This window comes from Vidua macroura, chromosome 3, assembly GCF_024509145.1.
Source record: "Vidua macroura isolate BioBank_ID:100142 chromosome 3, ASM2450914v1, whole genome shotgun sequence".
Lineage (NCBI taxonomy): Eukaryota > Metazoa > Chordata > Aves > Passeriformes > Viduidae > Vidua > Vidua macroura.
Genome location: NC_071573.1, coordinates 66,831,017 through 66,858,146, shown reverse-complemented (window position 1 = coordinate 66,858,146; position 27,130 = coordinate 66,831,017). Strand labels below are relative to the sequence as shown.

Here is a 27,130-nt window from a genome sequence, read left to right as displayed (position 1 = left end):
TAAATTTTGCAGTAAATTTCTCATTAGGCCACAGGAGGAGAAAATAAGTAGAAGAGGAAATGACCCATGAAATACTTGCAGAGGTGATGTTTTGTGTGTATTCTGCTAAAATGTTTCCTTGAGTGCATTAAATGTTTATATAGCACTGCAGCCACTATTAATCCAAGTAGTCATGTTTTTCCTAGCCCACCACGGACCCTTACCTTATGGTCACCCCCTTGAAATTAATCAAAGTGAGCACAGAGTTGTCATCACTGGAAAATAGTTTATTGTTTTAGAAAAAGTGATCTATTTCTGCCTGACCAGAGCTGGATGTTGCTAAAAATATTGAGAATGTTAATGTTACATGGGTGGTAAACAGCTTCTTTAACAGATACACAGGCAAAAGAGGCAAACGAAGAACCAGTTGATCCTGTAGTTCAACTGGTAATATGTGATTAGTTCAAAACTCAAGTGCCACATACAGAGGGCTTACACTGTGATCATAAAAATACCTACTTTTCTGAGAACACAGGAGGAATAGTTTTTTTCTTTAATTTGATTGGAATTCTAAAATATGTTCCCTGTTAAAAGTGTGCATTATTAAAAGAATGCAACCTATCCTTAGTACTGGTTTGGTTTTCATTTCTCCTCATATTTCCTACTTCCTCTCTTCTGTCTGATTTTCAGGTGTTTTTTTTTTTTTTTTTTTTTTCCTTTTCTGTCCCATTTCTGTTTCATTTGTATATGCAGGAGCAGCTTGAAAGATACTGGTGTGTAAGCAGCTACTCATATATCTGGCACATAAGCTAATTCTTAGCTACAACAAGCAGAGGTTCATCTGGTTGCAAAGTTCAGCCTCATGACAGGCAGAAACTCACGGAGGTGTTATTCTGAATTTCTGGTCTTCACTGGCCAATTCACCCATGCTCTTCTTTTTTCCCCCTCTTTTATCACAGAAATGCTGCTTCACTCTTTTTTTCAGATGAGAATGAGAGATTTGGTACCATAATATTAAAATCTCCTATGCCTCCAAACTTAGTATCCTCTTTTTGTGTCTGCTCCTAATAAATGAAGAAAGTGTAAATAGCTGGTGTTCGTCCTGCCTGAACTGGACCAGGATGTTTAACCCTTTGGCCTTTTAAGAAATGGCACAGTTTTTCTAAAGAATTTCTCAGTCTTTCTAAAGAATTGAGACAATTGCAGAAAACATAGAAGTTCAAAATATTTGGTATCTGTCACTCTTCATTTTTGCTCTTATGACATTTGCCTCTTCCTAACCTCCTATCTTCCAGGACTGTCATCCTTTTATTCTGTTTTTAAAAGTTTTTATCTCCTGGGGGAAGGAGAGGATGATTTATCTCTTCCTGCTGCTCCCTGTTCCTGATATCTGCCTCATCCCAGGCCTCCAGAATGTAACCATATTTTGTCCAGTCATTCCTGTGTCACCCTTCATTATCTTTTCTTATCTTGCTTTATGTAAACATTTCCTTCCCTCTGTCTCTCATTTTGCTTCTGCTGCTCCTACTAAAACACACACTTCAGCTTAAATGAAAGGCAGTAAAAGACATCTTGCCTGATGTAATTTTAATCATCACCCCCTTTCTCCTCTACGTGCTTTCATTAGATGAAATTTAAGTTCTTTTGCAGAATCTTCCATTATGAAGTTATTTTTCCTGTGTTACTGTTGACTGTTCATGATAGTTGTTAGATTAGTTTATTTAGACAGGAGAAGAAGACAGTAACAATGGTCAAAGAAGTGTGAAAACCTGAAGTGCTGTAAGGCTACAATGGATAGGAATATACAATGAATATAGTTGTATCATTACTGATTGTAACAGTTATTGCAGCTCTAATCTGTTAATCAAATTAATAACTGTTACCTGCAAGCCAGCATTAAGACAAAAATTTGGGAAGAACTAGAAGTTCTTTCTCATGGCAGAGCTGCAGAGAATTTGGCTATGGGTATTAAGAGCTAAGCTATCATATTGCCTTTGAATTTAAAAGAGAGAAAAGTCACATTTCCAAATACTATTTTCATTGTAAGAGATTGTTAGTTGTTAAAGCCACTAAATACAAGTTACAAATTGGTAGTATAACGTTTATTTTTCTTGGCTGAATTCTAGGGATTTTTTTAGCCTCATATTTCTCTTCTTAGCTAAATTGTAGAAATAACAGATAAATTATTTTTAATTTAAACAAGTAGGTGCCCCTCAGAAGCAGTGACAATACTAAGAAATACACTGTGTTTTAGTTCTGGACTAAAACCTTGCCAGAAAGGTGCCTCTTGAACATTTGCCCACTTTATAATCCAAATACCAGTTAAGGGATGAAAACTGCAGTGTCCTAGCAGCGCAGATTTACTGACATTGAGTCCAAAGGAGTCCAGAGCCAGGTGGGTGTGAACTGACCCTGCCAGGGAGAAGCAGTGCAATGCAGAGCACAAGAGAAATCCAGAATTACTTTTTTCCACAAATAAAGGTATTATATTAGAACATCAAACTGCATACTTCAATAAAGTAATTTTGTGACTATAGTAGAGGGGGTCATTGGCTTAAGGACTGGATTATTATCTGTGCTGGAAGACACGACAAGCATTGTGCAGCCTCTCTCTGAGTATGGTCTGGGGGTTCTGCATTTCCAGAATTTCCAGCTACATAATTCCCATCACACTTGCTATCAAAACTCTGTTACACACAGTTAAACTGTGAGTCACGGAAATGTCAGATAAATGTCAGATTAAAAGTCAGATTAAATGTCAGAATAAAAATGTCAGATAAGACAAGAAAAAATGTACTCCAAACTGGACACTAAAGGAACCTCTGATAATACAGATAGAGGAAATGATATTGCTTTGAAAATACACCGGGATGTTGATCTGATAAGAGGCTCTGGCAGGACCTTAATATGTGGTGGTTCTAGACAATTCATTTTAATTGTTTCTATTTCCATCTTCAGCTTAAAAAGTATATCTCTTTTTCTGAAAGGATACTTGATGGACTGCAAAAGCAATAATTGTTTTTCACAGTGTATTTGGAAGATTATTATGAAGCCCTAGAGAGACTACTTGCTAATTTGCTATTCCAGAGATTTGAGATAAACTTCAAGTTGTTTAGTAACAAGAATGGAAATTGAAAAATTGCATTTGTTCATTTGTTCCATGGTAACATATACATAATACATTCCAAGATTCTGTATAAAATGCTTAGATATTCACTTTCCTGCTCCACATCATTGGATTAAGTTTTCTCATAAGGTCATAGGAGTTAAATATGTTGATTGTTATATTGATTGTCACAGGCTTCTTGTTTAGATTTTTTTTTTATTAAATACTTCTTTGTATTTTGTGTAAGTGTTCACACTGCCAAAGAGCCAGAGCTTACTAATGAAGGCTTTGGCCTGCTTGAAGATAACTAAAAATAGCAGAGAATTTGAGGGGAAAGTTGGAACAGTTGTTTTCTTAATGTTTTGCTTTCACTGATTTATGGGTATGTATTAATAAATATGTCCATATAGCTGTATGTTAAGTTATATTCATAAAACAGAGAGAAAAAAAGTAGTGCTTTTATTTTAGGCAGTGTACAGTTACAGGCAGGTACAAACCATCAGTTATAGATCTGGCAGTGACCACAAGTCCCCCACTTTGATACATGGAATTTGTGGACCAACAAAACTTCCCTAAAGTTTGCTTATATTTCCATTTTTAACATCATTTTCCAATTTGGGTGGCCCATAAGCATTGTCAGGGAGGTTTTACAGGCTAGAGAAATTTCTTATTTCTCCAGAACAGTGGATATTCTGATGAATTACATTTTTGTTTTTCAAGAATTGAGCTGTATGACATTTGCATAATCACTCATTTTTGCTTTCTGCTGTTGTCTCTGATAAAATATTTCTTTTCTGATTTCTCACTGGTGCTTTGCTTAATAGAGTTTTCTTATTTTTATTGATGTTTGCTTTATAAAAACATAGTGAAACATATGCCGTAATGGGAAAAAAAAAAGCTTCATTGATCATTAGGAAATCATTCAATTTGATTTTGAAGGCTTGACATGATGCTATTTCTCCATCACATGTTAAAGCTTCCACAATTCTTTCTGCCAGCAAGGTGCCTATGGCTCTACTATACTCATCAAAATCAGCTCCTGCCCTGAGTTAATGAGCAAGTTTTTTGGCTTTTATTTTATTTGGCTTTCAATCAAATCTTGCAAGCTTTGGTGGTTAAACTCATTTACAGGTATGAGTTTGTATGCCACAAAACTGTCTTCACCAGACACAATAGTATGTTAGGAATTAAGTCAAACTCTGCTTTCCTGGGCCATGCTGGCCTAATTACAGTAGAGTGTGCTTTAATGAGGATTCTTCTGAGCTGCCTCTGCCTGATATGGCAAACAGCCCAGAGGCAAATTTCAGATCCCAGTGTCAAGAACTGATTCATTGCTTGTCTGCAATTATCAGCTGGGCTTCAGGGTCTAGATAGAAAGCTAGAATAAGACTCTCTTTCAGCTGATGCATTGAACCCAGAGTTGTTGACCTTTTCCAATGCAGATGTAGATCAAAGGCCAAATATAATAGATTTGTCACATAGAAGATAATGCACAGATTATGGAGAATAAGACAGTTTTGATTAAATTAACTCAAAGGCTTTAAATTGCACATCAAATAATGGTCAGAGACCATTTGGCTCTCAGTGGAAGGCATTTCATAAGGACAGAAAAACAAAGAGCAAAGAGGAGTAAAACAGATCTTTTTGTCTGAGAGTGATAAGAGTGATAGGTCACTGGTTTTATAAATTAACTTCACCATCTTTATTTTAATTGTTTGTACCTGTAAGAGCAAATGCTAAGCCTGCTTTGTTTATGTGTCCCCCTTCCTTCTCATCTAATGTTGTGCACTTTCCAAAACACAAAAATAAAAATTGTCATAGGATAGCATATGAAATATTATTGCTAGTTATAATATGGAGAAAAAAAAACGCAGATTCTGCTCCTAGAAACTCTATTGCTCATCCCAAACAATATTCATGCCTCAGGAAAGAAGGAGGGAACACAACAGGAAACCTTCTTTCATAAATCTGCTTTGTTTAATCAAAAATATCATTGTTCTTGGCTAGCTCTCAAGGCAAATGTCATGGCATCCCATAATGCTGGCTGCAGGAACAGGCTTGTATCCCTGGTGGACACTGTTACACAGCCTGACCTAAATACAGCAAAGAACTGAAAGAGTGGCCTGGTTGTAAGTTGGGAGATTTTGTTTGAGAGACTCTTCTCAGATATACCAGTCTACTTTTTTGGAAGAAATCTGCCAAGTTGTAGTACAGAATAATACATTTTTGCCTCCTGTCTAATTCCAGGGATAACAGCCAATTTGAATCTTCTTTTGGAAGACTTTTGTTCCCTGTTATTTGTAGATGTTTGAATGTCTAGTGTATGGAACAATGTTTAGCACCCAGCATCCTTCAGTCTTTCTTTGATACTACTGTTTCAAACATGTTTTCATGCATGTTGTCTTCCATTAAATAGGTAAAGTTCAAGTGGTTTAAATCTTATTTTTTCAAACTAGAGAACAGCATTATTCACATACCAGAAAGCTAAGTAATGTCTGGGATTTATTAAATCATTCAGCAAAGTTGACCACAGACAGTTGCATATAGAACAAGTGCTGGAAGAAAAATAATCTATGATGATGTTCATTATAACACACACAGACTGAGAGCCAAATACTTGGTATCATTTCTGTCTCTACAATTATTATATTTCTTTTTAAACCTTTAACTAGCTTGACAGTTTTGATTATAGAGGGTTTGAGCACAGAGGAAATATGTAGGAAATGTTATGTTAATTTGACATCTTGGTAAAGCAGCTATGAGCTTTAACAAGATGAATATTTATTGGTGACTTTAATGAATAGGTAACTTTTACTGCCAAGTTAGTGTTGTTACACACTTTTAAAAATCTTACATTCCAAGTGTATTTGCAAAATTCTATTGCTGTTTTATTTGGCAAAAAGAACATTATTGAAGCTGAAGTTGGAACAGGGCAGTTTTTTGCATCTGTTCCTAGTATTCCAAATACATACAAGTATTTGCCAGTTTATCAACTTTATCATAGATAAAGTGCTACTTGAGAAAAATGCAAAAATAATAAAATGGATGTTACTGATCAGTCAATGCTAACGTAAAGTGTCAGAATAAGTGAACAGGTGTTCTTTGGAATTTTAGGCCCTTACTACTTTCTAAACATTTAGCTCATTTTACAATCACAAACTGAGTATCCAAAAACTGAGCAAAGGCAAAAAGAAATAATTATTTCCTGCACAAAACTATAATCTGAAATTTCTTTGCTATTAACTATTGTGAGCAAAAGAACATCAAACAAAATAATTATGAAAATTCCACAATAAAAATGTCATGCAAACTTATTTCTGCTACACTGAATCCTCTTGGTTTGATTGGGGGTTTTGGTTTCCATTATGTTACAGCCCAGAGAAAATTTTAAACTTTGCTTTGACTTATTTTAATTGTGTTGCTTGCACATAAAAGGATATTTGTTGTGTGGATTAAGTGGTTTGTGAGCAGGATTGGATAACATAATTATGTTTTCATTTTTTTAGAAAACTGTGGGATGTATTTCCCAGAAGTGAAAAATCATCCAGACAAATATTTACAAAGATGTCCCGAGTCTGTAAAAAAGTGGCTGAAACAACTGAAGAATGCTGGGAAGATTCTGCTGTTAATTACCAGTTCTCACAGTGACTACTGCAGGCTTCTGTGTGAACATGTTCTTGGGTAAGTGCAAAGTCCATTTCAAATTATATCTGCCCAACAGCAACTGGAGATAAGCCTGAGTTATTGGGAAGCTAATTTGAGTTTTGTTTATGCATGGTGAATTATTTGGTTCTGAGTTTTCTTCTGGGCCCCTCTCTGGTAGGGTGTTACAGGGTACTGAGACAAAGTAGTCCATCTGTGAGCCTGTGAGCTGTATCTGACCCACAGCACACTTATAACCTTCATCCTTTTGGAGGCATCGTGATGGGATTGAAGATGCCAGAGAATTATCTTTCAGGTTAATATCCTATACACCATCTGATTCCTAATTTTATTGTAAACTTTTGCTAGACTGTCTTATTTAAGCCACTTCCTTTCTTGCTTCTCCAGCAGTGAATGTAACTTAGTAGTATGCAACTAGCATTTCCTTGCAGTAAATCTGCAGGAAAATCTTACCAATAATTTTTCCTATTAGTGGTTTCCAAAAGATGGCTGTGCATGAGAAATGTGCTTCATCATAGCAGAAAAGATAACACAGGCAGTTCATTGCACCTGGCAGCACAACTGGTTGAGATTGTAGTTGCTGATCACAACAGCTGTTTTTAGCATAATGTTAAGAATATGGCTGGTCAAGTCAAATTCAGTGAAATTCAGCAGAACTATCACTTACCTAGAAAAATTAATTAATCAGTGATGCAAATAGTGAGGTGGGTGACAGAGTGCAACTGTTAATTTATTCTTAATCAAAGAAATAAAGTAGTTCAATGTGAGCCTACCTTGCCTATCAGGATATGCCAGGGAACAGCAGAATGAATACAACAACACTGTAAGAAAATCACGGGTAAGGTAAAAGACAGAGCTACCTTCCAAAACCAGTCCTGCCAGTATCACTTCTCTTTTGGCTCTCTAGGCTAAATGCTAAAATGAAACATCAACTGTGCCAGTTCTCACTGCTTTGCATGAACATTATACTTGCTCGTTTGAGGGGCAAATCTATCTCCTGGCAAAAAGCAATTCTCCTTTATGAGCAATATGCCTGTGAATTAACTCTTTTGTGTAAATCTGTCTAGTTATTTCCTAAATGAAAATTTGGTATAAAAGTAAATTCTTGGCCACATACACACAATGATTTTGGCTTTCTGTTCCTTGGTGAATAGTGTTCAGCTGTTTGAGGTAGCTGTAGAAATACTGCTGGAAGACAGTAAGCAAGAAATCAGAAACAATCAGTTGCCTTTCAAAACACAAAAAAAGATATCCTGCTAGAAGGATACTGCATCACTCTCTCTTTCCACATAACTGTAGGATGTTCTACAGTATTTACTACAATCATATTTTCCAGCGATTCATGCAGTGTGGCTTCCTAGTAGCTTTCGGAGAACTGAGTACTCCAGTGTCCATTAGACTTTAGTGAAGTGGGGTTATTTTCCTGACAATCTAAACTTTTTATTGGTTTTGTTTGTTCTGTGCCTCTCATATCAGACAAAAAGACTCTACGTATCTGTGCTGTTTTTTGCTGTATTGGAATATAGTTTAGGTTCACACCTATTACCTGTGCCCTTAGCTTTATTTGACCAGGCTAACAGGTTTTTATTCTTGACATCAACACTGCATTTTATTCTTGACATCAACACTTACAAATTGCACCTACATAGTCCTTTATTAATTTCTATTCCTACTCCTTTCAGTTAATCAATATGATAATGAGAAGCCCAAAATGGTATAGTACGAAATAAAAAAAATTAAAAAAAAAAAAAAGATAAATATGAAAAACAGAGATGCATGTAAAATTTTAACCTCTTACTCCTATTATCTTTACCTTGTAACTGTTTACTTTTTTGCACTTTATTAAACAAGCTCCTTTTTGGCGAAGAATTTATTGTCTTCATAAAAGCTGTGCTGGGAAATTCATGCTTAAGTGTATTTACCATTTCATGAGCAAAATATCCAGTTGTGCTCATCTGACCAAATTGCCCTTAACTAGAACACATTTTGGTAGGGAGAGGAAGTATAAGAAAAAACTTCATTTTGAAATAAAATGAGAACTGTTTCCCAGGCAGAGTACAGACATACTGCTGGGATCAGTATATAAGACATGTAAACCTTAAAAAGCAAATGCCAGTTCATTCACACAGCAGCATCATGGTGTGACTTTTCACTCTGACCTACCATGGGGATGCTGCACTGTCAACTGAAGGTTTAAGTGTTGGCAGGAGCACACCTAAAGATCAATCATCACATAGTCACTGAAGCCAAATGTATTTCACTTTTTCAGGAATGCTAGCCACCTAAAAGTGAGGAACTTTTTGAAGCTGGCCATTTTGTTTCCATCTGTGGTTAGTGGAGAGAAACCACTGGGCATTATCCTTGGCAATTCATTCTGCATTGTAGAATTATGTCTGAAATAAGTGGGATTAATTACCTTTCAAGAATGTGGATGTTTCTCCATGGGCTCTGTCTGTGGTGTCAACCACCATCTGAATTCAGAGTGCAATTTTTAGGAGGTGAAAGTTACGATAAGTGTGTAAGATACATCCTGCCCTTTGTGCTAGCTACTTACTGTAACCACAGGCCACTCTACCAATCACAGGCAGCAAGTGGAACATGCTTCATATATAGTGTTACATAATAAAGTAACACAAAGTCTCTCATAAAAACAGTAGCTTTGCACATGAGATTGAATATATTGTTTCAAAAAAGGCCACAGGTAACACATCTCCTCACACACAGCAGTTTTTCAACAGAGCAATAAAAAGTTACCAATGCTTCTGAAAAGTCTGTTTGTTCTGTTCAATTTTTTTTATACTAAGCACTTGCCATTTTTCCCACAAATCAGAGAATCACAGAGTCGTTTGAGTTGGAAAAGACCTTTCAAATCATTGCGTCCAAGCATTAACCAAGCACCTCTGTGTTCCCCACTAAGCCATTGCACCAAGTGCTACATCCACACATTATTTGAACACTTCCAGGGATGGTGACTCCACCACTCCCCTGGGCAGACTCTTTCAATGCCTGACCACCCTTTCTGTGAAGAAATTTTTCATAATATCAAATCTAAACCTGCTCTGGTGCAACTTGAGGCCATTTCCTCTCATCCTCTCACTTGTTAACTGTTACTTGTTGTGCTCTGGAAATGCTTGCTTTGTTTTGCAAATTCAAGCTTAATTTACCTGTGGATAAATTATTTGCATCAGATGCTAATTTGAAAAGTTTCTCCCTGATGATACTTTTCACCTGAAAGAAGAACTCAGCCTGTTTGCTCAGCATCTGGAATCTTCCACATGGAAGCAAATTTTAAAAACACATAATTGTAATATTTGATACTGCTTCTTTTAAAAAGGCAAAGGTTTACATATGGTCACAAGTGCAGAAAAATTAGACAAAGCTAAAATTTCATTAGAGAAAGGAAATTTAAAGGACTTTTATTTCAAGGCTGGAATACAATTTTGAGTACAACCCAAAAGCTGTCTCTCATTGGGAGAGCATTCAGTTTTTGATGCAATATCTCAGTCCCATGGAAGATCATTAATTATTTGAAAATTATATAGTTAACTGGTTTACTTCCAGCAAACTTCCTCTACTGCTGATAACATTTCAGTTCCTGTGTCCATCCTGGACTTGCCATCTGTGATTTCTTTGTTACATGCAAGAGTATCCATAATTTTTTGGATGTTGTAGGCAATGAAATATTTCTAAGCAATTCACCTAAGCAATGAAATATTTCTAATAAAATAAAGTGCATCATAGATGAGGAATGTTTTCTTATATACCATGCTGACACATTCAAACCCATTTAAACTGATGGGATTTCCACAGTTCCAATAATAGTCTATATATATGGACCCAATGATCTTCAAAAAATCTGAATTTAGTTGTGGGATTCAGCTGGCAGATGAAGACTTGAAGCTGGTGGCTGTTTATTTGTAATCACATGTCCAACCTCCCTGGAACCAGCAGGGATGTAGTGAGAGCAGCCAGCAGAGTCTGAAGAGGGAGTTCAGCTATCAAAATGGTGCATCAGTTTTGGAATATGTGAATTACAGTCTAGTTTTCATTGGATGTAAATTAAATCTCTGCTGTCTGCCAGGGGCATCTTAGACCTGTGCATACCTTCAGTATGGATACCAACAATATGAGCACCTGTGTTTAAGTGTCTTTAGTTTCTTCCTACTCCCTAATTCAGATATTCTTCTTTGAAAAGAAAATCCCTCATTTACAATTTTCTGTCCATGTCTGTGCATATGTTGCCATCTCAGATTGAAAAAATGTCATCTGTTAATGTTCTGAGATCAAGGAACATCTTTTTATAAATAATGAGTGTTCCCAAAGATCACTCACTGTGAGTTTGACTCTCTTTTGACGAACTCAGGAAAAGAAGAATAATAGTGACATTGAACAAGCATTGAAAAAAAAAAAAGTGACAGAAGCAAGTGCCTTAAAGAAATACTCTGATATTGTCTTAAGTCTTACACAGTATTTCATGTCATCTAAAGTAATTTGTTAGTTTAATTAATCACATTTACTTTCTAGGAATGATTTCGAAGAGTATTTTGACATTTTGATCACAAATGCTTTGAAACCTGGTTTCTTCTCCCATACACCAAACCAAAGACCTTTCCGAACTCTTGGTAAGTTGCAGCTGTAAGTCCCTTCTCATCTGCTTACCTCTATGGGAAAAAAAAAAAAAAGAAATAAAATTAAGGCAACTGAACACTGGCAGTGGGGTGGGAAGCGGATTAAAATTCTGTTAAGACTGAGGAGCACTGAGAAATTAAAAATTACAGTGTTGAGGACAAAAGGCAGAGCTGTGATAGTAATTAAAATTACATTGGGGCTCAGATACTTCATCATTAATGAAAAAGAATCTTTATTGTGCTCACAGGGTCATGCACAGAAAACAAAATTTAGTTCTGGGAAAAAACAAAGCAGAAATATTTACATAATTTAAAGGAAATTAGGAAAACTGTACAAATAAAATTGTAAAGCTTAAGAATGAATTTATGATGGAAATCTGACAGCATTAAGTGTGTTTACTTTGGCTAAATAATGACAGAGCAAGTGAAAAGGAAACACCCCTGTAGTCACTTAATTTAATTAAAACAATCTGAAACACTTGGCGATGTTATCCACTAGGTAATTACGGTTGTAACACAGGAGGTTTATAAGAGCAGTGCACATTGAACTACAAATAACAATGTAACATTGCTGAAGACAGTTAATTTTTCCATATTTTGGTAAATACCTTTATGGTTAAGTTACCTGAAAATTATAGCCAAAATAACTTAAGTCAGCATACACTGAGCCATAGTTCATAATTTTATGATAGGAAAGTCACCATTACAGCCCAAAAGAAATTTTGCTTGTGGAACTTCTACAGTAAAACTGAAACAAGCAACAAAAATACAGATTGAAACTAGATTTTAATGTTTCACATATTTATATGGGAAAATAAGAAGTATCTTAGGTGTGATGTTTAAAGGATTAGTTCAAATAGTTGCCAAGTTGACAATTTGAGAAAAAAGTAATCTCAGAAGGGTAATTGAAACTATTTGTATGAAAGGAGAGAGGGGAGTAAAATCATAAAGGGTGAAAAAGGCTTAGTTCTGCAACCATTTGATTTAGTTTTATATAAGACAAATTGAAAATAAAATGTAATTCCCTTTGGATTTCTTTTAAACAATCTGATTAGCCCGACTTCCTGAGGAAATCCTGCTGTGTCCCTCTGTCAGTAATCCAGCCAGCAGTTTTTGGACCTGTTGGACAGTTTCAGTAAATTTAATAGAAAGCCAAAAAGCTCCAGGATACTTTGATGAGGTGGAGGGTTTTTTTTTTGTGCAAAAAAGGGGCAGAATAGAGGGAGAAGACCAAGTTACTCTCTCCATTGGTAATATGTAGCATTGTCATAATCACCACATTGCACTGTAAGGACCAATTTTCATGAAGATGTTTCTTTCTCTGCTTTCGAACAGAAACAGCATTATCTGGAGTCCTCTTACTGACTTAGTGGTTTTCATTCAGTTTATATCTTGACAATGCAAAGGGGCTCAAATGTCAGTCAATCACTCATTATGTTAATACATTATTAATCCAAAGTAAAATGTAGTTTCTGTTTGGGACACTTCACTATCTAAATAGATAAGGGACACAAACGTAACAAAAGCAATCATCAGATAAATAATTTGTTGGAACTACTAACCTGGGAGTGTATTTTTTTTTTCTTAATGTGTTTGTATTCAAATGATAGTAACTGGTTTCTTCTGAAAGACCAACCATAACATTCAAAGCAAAGACTTATACACATAGGACAAGTTTTTAGAGACATGTTTAAAAGTACCACAGAGCTTGTTTAAGATAAGTACATGAAGTTTAAACTGTAAAAGTAGGAGCATTTATATGAGAAAATTTGCAAAATAATAATACATTTCTATAATGTTTATTTTGGTGCCCTACCTCTGTGTTCCTCGCAGCAGCTGAAACAGTATATGGTGAAGCTTCTAGCACATTGATGGGAAGCAGCTTTCCAGTTTTCAGAATTTTTTAAGGCTTTCTTTCATATCAGAACCACTGAAAATTCAAAATTTTGGTTTCTAGTTTCTTTCTTCCTGCTGGCACTACAGACTTCAGGCAGAAGAGTTTGGCCACTGTGCTGCAGATCAGGGAGACAAAATTTTCATATTTTTCCTTTGAAAAAGTAAAAATCTATAGCTGGACATCACAGTAAATATTTTCTTTAAGCACAGAGACTAAACTTTTGCTAAGGTAATTTAGGAAAAAAAAAACTTGTTCTAGGAAGAAATGTGTTGAAAAAATGAAGTAACTGCTTATCATTTTTACCCATTTCTTCAGGTCTGAGTCTCAGCCATGTTCTTTCAATGATTAGGTCGAGCTAAAATAAATTCCTAATGATACCATATTTCATAGTGCTATAAATGGACTTAAGGATAAAGCAGAAAATATGGAATGTGTTCCTAATTTCAAATATCCCAAGTGTTGCATTGCGTACTGGAGCTAAATGTTATTTATCTATAACAGGACTTCTGCTGGAGATTTACTGAAGGAAAGGTTTTGAAGTTTACTAAAGAGAAGGATAAATTCTTTTCAGTGAGTAAGTTCAAAAGGCAATTGTATTCAGTAGGCATTTGAAAGAGAACGAGAAACAGGACAAGATGACAAAGGAGGCATTGTCTGGAAATATGATATTGGGTAACAGCTCTGAAAAAGTGTTTTTTTCACTAGACAAGTAATTTTAGAGCTAATCCATTTAGAAACCATGAAAAATTATTTTAATTGATCAATTAAAATTGCATCACTATTTCATTTTCATTTCAAGATGCACACCATTTAAAGCAACTAAGACACTCTTTGAAAGCCTAAAAGATTTGTGTGACTGGGGCACTGAAAAGCACAGTAATTATTTATTTAATTCGGCATAATTTTCTTTCAAAGTACCATTCTGTTAAGTGAAGGAACAGTTTATATGCATCTTTACAGATTTTAGGACAGCTACATGTACTTTGATCTGGCAAAATGGTTTTTATCATTAGGGGTAACTTATGTAGCAAAGGATATATTTTGTAAAAACAGTGCTGTACATAAAAATACCCCCATACTTTGCTACCATAATATGAATGCTCCATAACTTACTTGTTATTCACGCAGTTGTATGTTCTTTGATATAGGGAAATTCTTCTCATGGTTCTTGAAAGTACTAATAATATCTTGATCTGCAAGACCTAAGGATCAGGTTGAAAATGTTTGCGTAAATCCTATGTTGACAAGGCAGGATTTTCTTTGCTTTCAACAGCTACATCCAGCTTAAAATAATTTCTCATTCCACAGAGGGCTTGAAGGAATATAAATAGAAAAGACAGTTGTGAATTATATGATAATCTGCAATACATGAAGATTTCTGTAACATTTGACAACAAAGCTTTCCCTTTATCACATCACTTTTTAATGCATATCAAATTACTAGCCTGGCTGCCAGTCCTGATCATTGCCAGATATATCTTTTGCAATCCAAAATTATAATTGAAATGCTAAAGATAACCCTTAATTCCCTGGAAGCCTTCTCTAAGTCTGCATTCACAGGGAAGTCTGCTTGGCCTTAAAGAAGGCTTATATATCTTTTATTTTCAGCTCAAGCACAGCTGTTTTTTTCTGATCTGGTTTGTTTTTGTTTTGTTTTGTTTTTTTTCCATAAATTTGAAATGTATTGCTGACTGTTCAGTGTCTGAATTTAAAACACACACTTAAAAACTTATGTATAGCCTCGTGTGTATATATCTGTACAGGCTGAAAACAATCCTATGGATGGAGTGCCAGTGAATGCCACATTTCAAAGCCTGTTTTCAATTACACTTCCAGGCTGTCTTCCTTTGTCCCGAACTTGAATTTCTGCCCATCTTAAGGTGCCTCCGCTGCAGAATGTAGCTTCCCATTTAAGAAACTTTCAGTCTTCTAATTTGTTATGATTTTCTGCTAACTGCCATTTTAACAGTTCTGTGCAGAAGCTTTTTCCCTCCTTCATTCATTCTTCTCCACCCTTCTAAAAATACAAGAAAATTCTATAAGCTGAAAGGACCAATTAGAAAAGAAAATAAGGAAACAGGATAAAAAACACCATGCCTCTGGACTGAAGACCATCTTTGGTTATTAGGGACTGCAAGACTTCAGAAGGTGGTGATCCCATGTCTGCTACTTGAGTTTTCTTTTGCCATCTTTTGTGAGCAACTGGGTTTGACTACACCAGAGATGGGCTAGGGGATCCAGCTGGTGGGAAGGGGGGGCATGGGAGGAGGGGGGTAGAGTAAGAGCAGAGCAGTACATGGAAGCATGGCGAGAAAAGGGATTTCACACTGATGGGGTTTTCTGAATTTCATGTCTTTGCTTTTTGACTTCTACTGTTGCCTCAAGGAGGACTTTTGCAATAAGGCTAGTGTGTCAAACATAACTTAAAATGATGTACCTGTGTACTGGGCTGACTGGGGCTCCCAGCTGGCCCTCCAGCCACAGCAGGGGATGCAGCACTGTCCTCCCACAGGGCTCCGAGCTCAGGAAGCCTTTTGCAGGGAAGCCCACAAAGGGCCTCATCTCACATCTCTCAGGAGGCAAAAGCAGAATAACAACAGCACCAGCAAAGGGCACCTGTGTAATTTTTCCTCCAGTGGTTCAGGGTGTTCCTTTATGTAATGCAGCTGTGATTGTTGCCATTCTTCTGGAGATGGTGCCTCTTCGTATAATCTGTGTGGATATGTTCTGTAACAGGAGGCCACATAATAAAGCATTTTTGCTGGGAGCTTGTGCCAGAGTGGCACATAAAGGTTGCACTGGCTGCACACTGCATTATTCAAGAACTGTCAAGTCTATAACCATTTCCCATACCTCTTCCACAAGATGCCTTTATATTGTTATAACATCCCATAGTGCTATATGGCCCTTAAAAGCCCTTTTTAAGGGAAGTGCTGTTTAGCAATTCTTTAAAGTGTATTGGCACTGTTTTTCATGTGCTTTCCAGCTGTTTGGGAAAGAAAAAGGATTATAACTAACAAGTTAGTATACAAGTATTTTGTACTCTAATTTTCAAAACTCGATCTTTTCGTACCTCACAGGATCATGACATTAAGAGTCTCTTCCTGCTCTAATATCAGAAACAGGTTCTGTAATAAGCTGGCAGTAGGAGGTCCATGGTTGAGAGGGAATAAAACATCTTATTCTATACCCAAGCCACCACTGAGAAATAATTCCCTACTCTAATCTCAGCCAGGGATTTTCATTTTATCCATGATTTCTGAGAAAAAGGAGTTTCTTTTTAAGCAACTGATTAGTATAGATGATTATATAGACAAATCTTCATATTCAGTGATAGAACCTGACTGGTTTTAGTTTTATAATGAGAAACCAAAAGGATTATGGAAGTACCTTATAAAGATGCTTCCTTCAGGTGGCACCCTCTTTGGCAACATGATTAGTGTCTGACTCCACTTTCTGAAAAGCAGGCTAGGGCAGGCCCGTAGGGCTGTCAGTGGCAGACACATTCAAAGAAATTCCATCTCATATACCAGAGTTTGTTTTCATACAGATATTCATAATCCACTGGAGAAGCTCAGAGATTATTTAAAAAAATCCACAATGTCAGGCTTCTTGGTTGACTGTTTCACCTCCTATCCTTTGTTTAAATGATCTTAGTCTAAAACTATTCCACTTTGTGTACTGCCTTTGCAAAGATATCAGCCACTCCACAGATTTTTTTTTTTTCTGACAGTGTAAACAGCTGTCTCAGAGACTTCTGGTTTCCTGATTATAATATCAGGAATGTATTTATGTCCTGTAGACAAACATTTAAAAAATCAACAGATGTTACCTTGTAATCAAAGGGATTTACCAGTTACTCTTTTTAAGTTTTGCTAGATAGTACCTGTGTGTAGCTTGATGTCAACACTTTGGGAATCATTTGAAAATAGAGGCGATCATTTCCTATCATGTCATCAGTATTCATAATTAAGCCGTGGGATACGTAAGATGGGAGTCTTTTAACTATCCTGATGGGTTGACAAACTCATTTCTAACAGTTAAATTTTATTTCATTTTTGATAAACATAGTCTTAGTAGACAGTACCAGTTTGGATTTTGGGTTTTATGTGTTCAGTACAAAGTTCTGTGTGAAAGCATTTAAAACAGGTGCAAAAAGCAGAATCAAGTTGGGCCAGCACATGCTCACATCCTTTTGCAGAGCAGGTTGTTAGACTCACAGGCTTCATTCTTTCTGATAGTTTCCAAAGTCCTTGGCTACCATATTTGATGGTCTTTGCCTGATAAAACCAAATACTTTGTACAATTTTGTTCCATTACGGTGATTATGAATTAGAAATTGAGGACACACAATTGATCACTAATTGGCAGTGCATAATTTATAAACCTTTTGTGAAATGCAAGAGACACTGCAGTTTGCACTGATAGTGTGTGTATCCACTACTGCAGTGACATAGTTAAACTGGTGTAAATTCTTCAAGTTGTGACTCTGTAGTAGTTAGACCATGTGGAAGCCAAAGAATGACTTGCAGCACATTCCTCTTGGCAATCAGAGATGGGAAGCCATTCCTTTTCTTAGGAAGAGGAGTGGAGTTTGTTTTGTGGAGTGTGTTTTGTTCTATTAGTTTGGGGTTGTTTTTTGAATGGGCTTTACTGGTACTTGCTACAGAAGTGCTGTGAGGCACAGATTGTCATCACATCGTTTATACAAATTTATTTACACAAGTGATGGGTTTCACTCAGTCATTTTACAGCACATCAGAAGCAGGAGGTTAAGCAGCAAAGCTCTATTTCTGTTTCTACCAGGAGGGCACCGTGTTGGCCTGACTACAGTAATTCACGGTAAACTTGGAGCACGGGCCAAGGGCTGGGATTTCAGCTAATGCCTGAAACTGGCCATGGGAGGTACTTAGTTATCAGCTGAAGCGGTCAATGGAAATTTGGTTTGGTGCTCCTTCTTGAGCTCCTTTGGCTCAACCATATTAGCCAGAAGAGTTAATATGGTTAGACACAGGCTAATTCTTTAACATTTACTCTGTTTGCCTGAGCATTGAGGATTATGCAATCTCATGGTATGTGTGGGTAGGAATTTCCACCCATCCCCTACTGCAAACCTCTATCAATACTGCAATTTCAACCACATTTGAGTCTGGCCTAGCATTCTATGAGATATTACAACCTCAGCAGGCTGGAGAGGAAAAGATGGGCCTATCACTGCCAACAGAGAGAAAGGCTGCAGTACAAACTTCCCCTTTATTAGATATCTGAGTATCCCTTCATGAGAGCCTAGCTACGAATGACCCAGCTACTGGAAAATCACCCATGAGATTCTGCACCCTAAGAGACTTTCAGTGAATACAACAGCATGAGAAAACTTCATAGGAAGATAGTCCCCATTATTTCCATTGTTGTTCATAAACAACTCCCTATTTAGTTGGTTTTTTTTCTAAAGAAAAAAATTAAACAGTGTTTGAAGTAAGGCATCTCTTTGTTGCTGAGTATTGAGATGCATTCTCCAATGCCCATCATTCTTTAAAAGAAAAAAAAATTACAGTAAATATGTCAGGCCAAGGTTCCTTATATGTTTGCATAGTGTTCAAAGTACTTCAGAGGATAAAAGGAACAGTAAGTTATTCATCCAAAAATCAAAACAGTGAAAAACTGCAACTTGCTTCTGTATAAAGACAGCAGGGGTTGCTTCAGCTGATTACCTTTGATATTAAATAGCGTGTTTGGCACAGAGCTGATAAGAATATTACAGAAAGCTAGTTCAAAGAAAGTTAAAACTGCTGCTTTCAAAAGCATGGTATCTACAATATTCCTTTTGTTAAAACTGGAAAACATGTTTAGCATATTTGCCAAGTACTCCAAAACAGAATTCTTCATGTATAGAGTATATTTTCATTTTTAAAAGGAGTTACAGTAACTACTACAGTAACACTACTAGAAAATCCTAGCTAATGATTATATCATGTTATATTCAAGGCCTTGAAGGATAAAACTCAAACCCCTTTTCTTTAAGCTGTTGTGTAAGGATGTGATAAGAGTCACTTTGTGTCTTCTAGGAGCCCACAGGCAGACCAGATAAACAAATGGTAGAAAAACAAAAGCACTGGCTTTTTTGTTTGAGCTAAGGAACCAAGATATTGAGTGACCTCCCATGAATCGTATCTCTGGCAGATATGCATATTGACCTAAGATATCTAATGTCCTAATCCAGAAGCAGTGAAGAACTGTAAACTGAGTTTGAATAAGGACTTTTCAGTCTTGATTGTGAAAATCCTCTTAGCCCTTTTTAAAGATTTAGCATAATGGAAAAAATTTACATTATTTCAATTAATTCTGCTAGATTTAATTTTTATGGTTCATTAATATGTCCTTTGTAATTTCAAGGAATTGGACCCATGAAATTTATGTGTTCTATATTGAAATTAATCAAATTATTTAATAGTTATCCAGCAGTTATTTCAAACTATTGAAAGTGATAAGCTCAATTAGTTGTTTATTTTAGAAGAGAACTACATACCAGTGGTTTGTGTTTCATTTTAATGAAAGAAACTTCCTTCATAGAGAAGCATGTCAAATGCCTTTAAACACACACACACACCATGTAATTGGGAGGTCATTAAAAGTCAACATCTACAGAAAATCCTCAGTCATAGTTTTGTGATCACTTTCTGGCGTTGTTTCTTTATCATCTTTTATTTCAGGACACTAGCAGGGAAAACTGTGGTACAGTGTGATCTGGATTATACCAGAGAGATAAGGCAGGGAAACTGCCACACTTAAGAAGCCAAATTAATCTAAAAAATGCAGCTTCTTTTTACAGCAGAATGAGCTAAGGGCCTGTCAACCCAACCCTCTCCTGCCAGTGGGTGCCCATAGAACATAAATTGCCATAACCTAAGTCTGTGTTTTCAAAACCAAAGCCAGAATGCCTAAATGACACTTTGTATTCCAGACAAAACTGTGTTCAGCAAACAAACTATCTGGCTTAAGGGAATTCTTCTCCAAGACATTAAAATGTTATTAAAAGGAGATGATTCTTTCCCTTCATTTTCTCTAAGAAAAACAGACAAGATGTAGAAGCAAAGCAGTGAGCACTCAACTTAGACTACATTTATAGTGTGATAATATGTGATGCATGAAAATGCTTGGGATTTATGGAAGATTTTACACTGAATGTGGAGACCCTTCTGTATGGAAGATAAAAGCAAATGCATATTTCCATACATGAGCAAGGCTTGCCAATCCTACTCTTATTAACCCTGAGATTAGCTCAGCTGGGTAGAGCATGGTGCTAATAACACCAATGGGTTTGTTGCAGCAGTAGTAGCAGCCATTCTGAAATAATACCTTGAGTTCTCATGTTTGTTTCCATAGAAATGCTACATTTTTAGACAGATTATTAGATTCAATACCCACAATTCTAGACTAGAAGGGTGAAAATATGGTTATGAATGTCTTTTCACCTTCATTCTGTTTCCCAGCACATACAAGAGTGTCCACCAAGAGTGTCCATGACCAGGGGAGAGGAACTAAATTGAAATTTCAAAAGACTGAAAGGAACACTAGAGATGCAAACCATGCACAACTCAGCAGCTGTTCTGGCATTAAGAGAACACATATTTCCATTTTATTTGTTTTGTACAATTTTATTATTAGATGGTTAAACAGATACATTTTATTTTGTTCATGGAATAATAAATGTCCCACTGGAAAGCTTATAAATTTATGTAGATTATTACCAGACTCTACTACTGTTTCTAAGTAGGATGTTACACCCTTGGTAGCTTATTCAAAACCTGGCTTTTTTACTTGCCAAATCTGTATCAGAGAAATGGATCATTTTAAGAAGCTATTTTTTTATATGGAGTTGCAAGCCTCTCACTGTCATGGTTTCACCCCAGCCAGCATCCAAGCCACTCACTCACTGCCCCACCAGCAGGATTGGGGAGAGAATCAGAGGGTAAAAGGCAGAAAACTCATGGGTTGAGATGAGATTGAAAGACAGTTTAATAGTGAAAGCTAAAGCAAAAGCTCTGCACTCAAGCAAAACAAAACAATTCACAGCTTCCCAGGGGTAGGCAGGTGTTCAGCCATGCCCAGGACAGCAGCGCCATCACATGTAACAGTGACTTGAGAAGGCAAACTCCATCACTCTGTGTCTCCCTTCCTTCTTCCTCCCCTCACTTTATGTACTTTATGTACTGGGCATGATGTCAAATGGTCTGGAATATCCCTTTGGTCAGTTGGGGTCACCTGTCCCAGTTGTGTCTCCTCCCAAACTCCTATGGCATCTCCAACTTTCCTTGCCAGCATGGAAGTACTAAAAGCAGAAAAGGCCTTGACTCTACATAAGCTCAGCAATAACAAAAGCATTTTTATTTTCGTTACTGTGCTCAGCACAAATCCAAAACACAGCCCCCTACCGGCCACTTGGAAGAAGATTAACCCTCTCCAGCGACAACCACCGTGCTCCCTGAAACAAACATTGACTGAGAATTACATTGTAAAAATCAGAGCTCTGTTTTAAAACAGTGAAGTACCAGGAATAGATGCAGAAACCACAGTATGTAGAATCTGCTCTGGCTGTCTATCATTTATCCTCAGCCACCTCCCAGTGCAGGCAATGAAGTGCCAGCAGACCGGGTCTATGGAGGGTTTTGCGCTGCCTGCACTGCACACAAGACATTGGCCCACTGACTCAGAGCTGCGTTTTCTGTTGCAGAGCCTTCACACTGTGTTTCTGTGCCTGGGTCTGAATCCCAGCTGAGGTGTGCTCATTGCTAATTACAGACCTGCAATGCTGATCAAGAGGCCCAAGGAACCCAAAGGTCTTGCAGAAGTGGCACAGACCCTATGGAAGATGGGGTGCCTGAAGGATGGATCAATAGTACAAATTTGTAAACTTTGCTGGTCCACTAACACTTAGTGCAAACCTGTGAGAAATAACTTCATGTTATAGTTCTTAAAACGATGTCAAAATCCAAACAGAATTCCTGGAAGAAAGAAAAATTGCCTGTGAAATGGAAGGCTTACCAGTATGACTTTGCAGAGCAAAAAACATTCTTTGACATATATAGCATGTACATAAACAATAGGTGATAGAAGTAAGGAGTTTTATTCATCCTTATTCTCCATGAGGTTTTGTTCATCTTTTTTCTCCATGTAATTGTTTTCATCTGTAGAATTCAAAAGAAGTAGGTGAGTAGACAAAGAACCTCATAAAGAATTACCTTGTGATTTGATTCGGAACCAATTTGGAAATTGAAACTGAGCCAGTTTGTAGTAAAACAAAAATAAAATTGTGTATGGTACATTCCTGGCAGAGAGCGAGCTGGCAGCTGATGCAGAAAGCTTCCCTTCAGCATAGTTTCCATGAATCTGTATGTGCTGGTTTTGATTAAGGAGCTTTAGAGTTCTCTTGTGTGTTCTCCAAAATGTCAAGCTTTTATTAAGGTTAGTCTGTAGAATTGTTTTTTGCAGAAAGCACATTTTGTTTTTTTGATCTGCTATTGGAAGCAAGTAGTGAAAGGAGCCCTAGAAATGAGCTGAGAACATGTGGAGGAATCATAATCAAAGCCTGGGCTGAGATCTGCTTCAGTTTGATATGACAGCTGATCTCTGCCTCAATTTCCCAGTTTCCAAATACTGCAGCTTACCCAATGTTTATGAAGCAACCAGGAGAACTGCAAAGTGGTAAGTAGCAGAGGAGATCTGCAACAAACAGCAGATGTGGATATTCACATGAGGTGAATATCAAGTGTGCAGAGAGTCACCTTGTTCAGGAGCAGGTCTGCCTCTCCCACCAAGTCCAGGGAAATAATAGGTCAGAAAATACAAAAATGGACATTTCTTGGCTGGTAAGCAATCGTGGGACACTGCATTGTTTAGGTTAGCCTAAGTCCTCCATAGCTAATGTTCCAAAAGGAATTCATTCTTGCAACCTGAAAGGTCAAAAATAAAAGTGATGTACCATCTTCTTCCTCGCTGTCTTTGTTCAATCTGTCTGTATTATTCACATTGGGCTCCAGATGTCTTAAATTTCAATATGTATGCTGCATGGTATTTCTAGGCAGAGTTAACAACCTGAGGATTTTTTCTCTTCATTAACAAACATGTTCATTCTAACTTGATTTTTATCTGCTGTGAAACCACTTCATATATTGTTACAGTCCACAGATTCCAGGTGCCTCTGTGATACTGCCAGACTAAGGCTGAATGCTCCAGTATTTTATTTTTTTCTGGAATAATAGTAGCAAGAGATTTTTATCTGTAAAATTCCTGCATAGAGAGATTTGGCACAATGCCCTTGGTTCTGAGAAACAACATAAAGCACATTTTCATATAAACACCCAAGTGGTTTTGCAAACCATACAAAATGCACAGATAAGGAACTGGGAAGGTAATTATAGATTGGAAGGGGACCTTGAGGATCATCTAGTTCCAACCCCCCTGTTGTGGACATGGACGCCTTCAGGTAGACCAGGTTACTCCAAGCCCCATCCAACATGGCCTTGAATACCTCCAGGGTTGGGGCATTCACAGCTTCCCTGGGCAACTTGTTCCAGTGCATCACCAACCTCACAATAAAAAAAAAAATTTCTAATATCTAATCTAAAGCTACTCTCAATTTAAACCCATTTCCCATTGTCCTGTGGCTACATGTTCTTGTAAATATTCTTGCCCCATCTTTCCTGTAAGTTCCTTTCAAGGCTGCAGTTAGGTCGCCCCAAAGGTCTTCTCCAGGCTGAACAATCACAGTTCTCTCAGCCTTTCCTCATAGAAGAGGTGCTCCATCCCCCTGATCAACTTTGTGGCCTTCCTCTGGACTCGGTCCAATAGGTCTTTGTCCTTCCTGTGCTGAAGATCCCAGAGCTGGATGCCGTACTCCAAGTGAGGTCTCAGGAGAGAAGGATGTTGGCGGGGAGCCCTGTCAAACCCTTATCCACTGTTGTGGTTATTCCATTACAAAGTCACTGGTTTGGTCAGACAGGATTTTCCCTTGGTGAAACCATGCTGGCTATCTGGAATCACCTCCCTGTCCTCTATGTGCCTTAGGAAGTGTCAGAGGAATCATTTTTCTTTTACTTCTTCAGAAGACTCATTACTACAAATCTTTTCACATTAGTCTTCCCTTCACAGGATAACTAAATGTACTTTGCCAGAAAGGAATAGTTTCCATTTTTACTTGCCATCTCCAGCCCAGTCATATTGTTCTGAGATTTACAGTGACTGTTTCACATGTAAGAACTCTTCCTGTTTGTTAGAACATTCATTTCCTAACATTTTTCATTTTGTTTATTAAATATGAAGTTGTACACTATCTCAACAGATCCTACAGGAACAAGATTTCGTGTTGGTTTTCATTATGGTGCTACCTGACATGCCTGGCTCCTTAGCAGACCTTAAATAGCTTCTTAAATCTCTGCCAATTGTTCTAACCCTGTCATACTCTTTGTCCTTCCTTTGAATTCATCCATGACTGTGTTCCACAGGGCCATGAAATTGTCCCCAGACCTCAAGAATGAGCTTCTTGTCACATCTCTGTCTTCCATAACATACTGACAACTTTTCCTTCCCTTCTTTTGCAATGTTTTAATCTAGAAGGAATAGTAATAATAGAAAATGCAGTAGAGACTGTAATAAAATCATCCTCATTGCAAAAAAAATGCAGAATCACCATTAGGATTCATTGATGATACATGAACAGAGAAATACGACTCCAAGGAGAGAGTCTAAAGTTAGTGATAGGTCCCAAGCTTTTTCAGTACCTCTTTAACATTTTCTTAAACAAAGGGAAACAAAATATAAGGCAAAAAATAGATCAGGAAAAAAAAAATTTTCAGTGTGCTACTAAACAAAACCACCCAGTGTGACTGTGGTTATGTTTCATGTTCTTTTATACCTATGATTTTAAACTATTAGTGGCCATTACTATATTTTCTAAGAGAAAATGGTCTTTAACTATTTAATGTCATTATATTCTAATTAAAAATTGTTTCTAAGATTGTTACTTGAGGTGCCAAGTATTATGAATAACCTATAAAAATAGTCACTATTTAATACACAAGTGTAGCAATGCCGAGGTAGTGTCTTCCCTGACAGCCATATTCAAATGGGTTTAATATCGGTATGATTTTTGCATGTGTAATGAAATGCTTCTAAGCTACCATGAGATAAAAAGAATTCTTGGGTCAACAGAAGCCAAAACCCCTCTCTCAGTAGTCTCAGATGTTAGCTTTTATTTCCAGAGAAAAAGACAGATTATACTAAGGCATCCAGTTTTCCTTAGAAATATTGGGTATTTCCTTAGAAATACTGGGTTTGGGTGGGATTCTTCTTTTTAATTACTAAAGCTGAGCAAGGCTTTATTATCCATTATCTGCAGCTATACTTGTACAGTTACTAACAGGCAGAGAGCTGCATGGGTTTATTTGTTTATTTATTTTTAATTCCCAAATTTATTTTTCTGCATTTAGAATCTTAAATCTTAAGTTAGTTCTTAAAGGTTGATATAAAACTTCCCCCCTTCAGAGGCAGCCCATATTTGGAGCTGGAACTTCAAACAGAATAAATCAATAAAATTAAAGTAGGGATTTGAGACAGTGTAATAAGAGAGGAAAAAAAGAATGGAACTACTTATAAATAATAAATCAACCTACTTGTATAAATAGTTTTCAAATAAAAGTTAATTAAAAAGTCTATTGTGTATTCCAGGTAAATCAGTGTGGTAACAATGCATGCTCATGTCTCCTATGCAATCATTATTCCCTTTGAAATAACATATTTTAGGGAATTGAATAAAGGAAAAGCTAAGGACCCTTGCAGCAGGGTCCCTGTATTGCTTTGTCTGACATGTCCTCAGAATCAAATTCTCTATTCCAGTTTTCATATATATTTTATACCTGAAGTACTAAGATATAGGGAAAAAAACTTCTTAGTTTTTCTGTAACTGAGGATTAAAGAATTTTTGTTCTTTTTTTGGTCCTTGATGTTTTTTTTTTTTTACTTCTAAGGCCAAGGTAAATGATGGCAGGGAGTTTTCCCCATTACACTTCAGTGTCAATTTTCAGTGGGGAAAAGTATGGTCCAAGAGCAAATTTCAATATGCCTTATTTCAGGAGGTGTTACTACAATATGCCTTATTTCAGGAGGTTTTACTAGAGAGACTTTAAAAGTTCAGATAAACTGGAAGACTACAGGCTACACAATGCAAAGAAGATGCTTTGTGTGTCTCACTTGAATTTAATTGAGAAATTGAGACATTTTTCTGAAGTGACAGGTTAGGTCAGAACTGTCTGATGGGCCTCGTCTCATCTTCTCTGTTTCCCTCCGTGTTCTGCTTCCACCTCATGTACTCCCTGATAAGAACAGCTATGAACAGATGCTTGAAGTGACCTGTATATTCCTGGAATGTTTATATCAGGGTTTTTTTCCTCAATTACCTACCTTTCCTAACTTACTTTAATTGGAAATGCTTCCTGGAAAAGCCTGTCTCTCTCCATAATTATATAGGGATCTCTAGGAAGACTATAGTACTGATTTTAACACAGTTATTTTTCTGAATATTGGAAGTTCCTCATTTACAAGGCTTTGGATCTTTTTACAAAACTAATGAGGTTCAGAATAAAACTGCTCTAGAGAGGGAATTTATTTCTGTTTGTACCATTTTGTACATTTTTTGGAACCTTTCCAAGATCCCACTTTCAAAAAACAAAACAGAACAAAAAAACCCTTACAAAATATGTGCAAAGAAGAATTGAAATTATTTATTTATGTCCCCCTTACCCTTGCAGAGTATGTTTTCTTATTTAAATTGCTATTAAATAAAACTAGGGAAAACTCTTGCCA

General features: G+C 36.8%; 1 protein-coding gene across 1 annotated transcript in view; it reads left to right on the top strand.

Annotated features, from left to right (window-relative positions):
• The window catches only part of NT5DC1 (5'-nucleotidase domain containing 1), a 126,221-nt gene that overhangs the window by 74,738 nt on the left and 24,353 nt on the right, over positions 1 to 27,130 (top strand). Inside the window, exons 7-8 of the mRNA XM_053974126.1 lie at positions 6,592 to 6,766; positions 11,273 to 11,370. Of these exons, the coding sequence (XP_053830101.1) occupies positions 6,592 to 6,766; positions 11,273 to 11,370 (273 nt within the window). The remainder of the gene's footprint in view (positions 1 to 6,591; positions 6,767 to 11,272; positions 11,371 to 27,130) is intronic.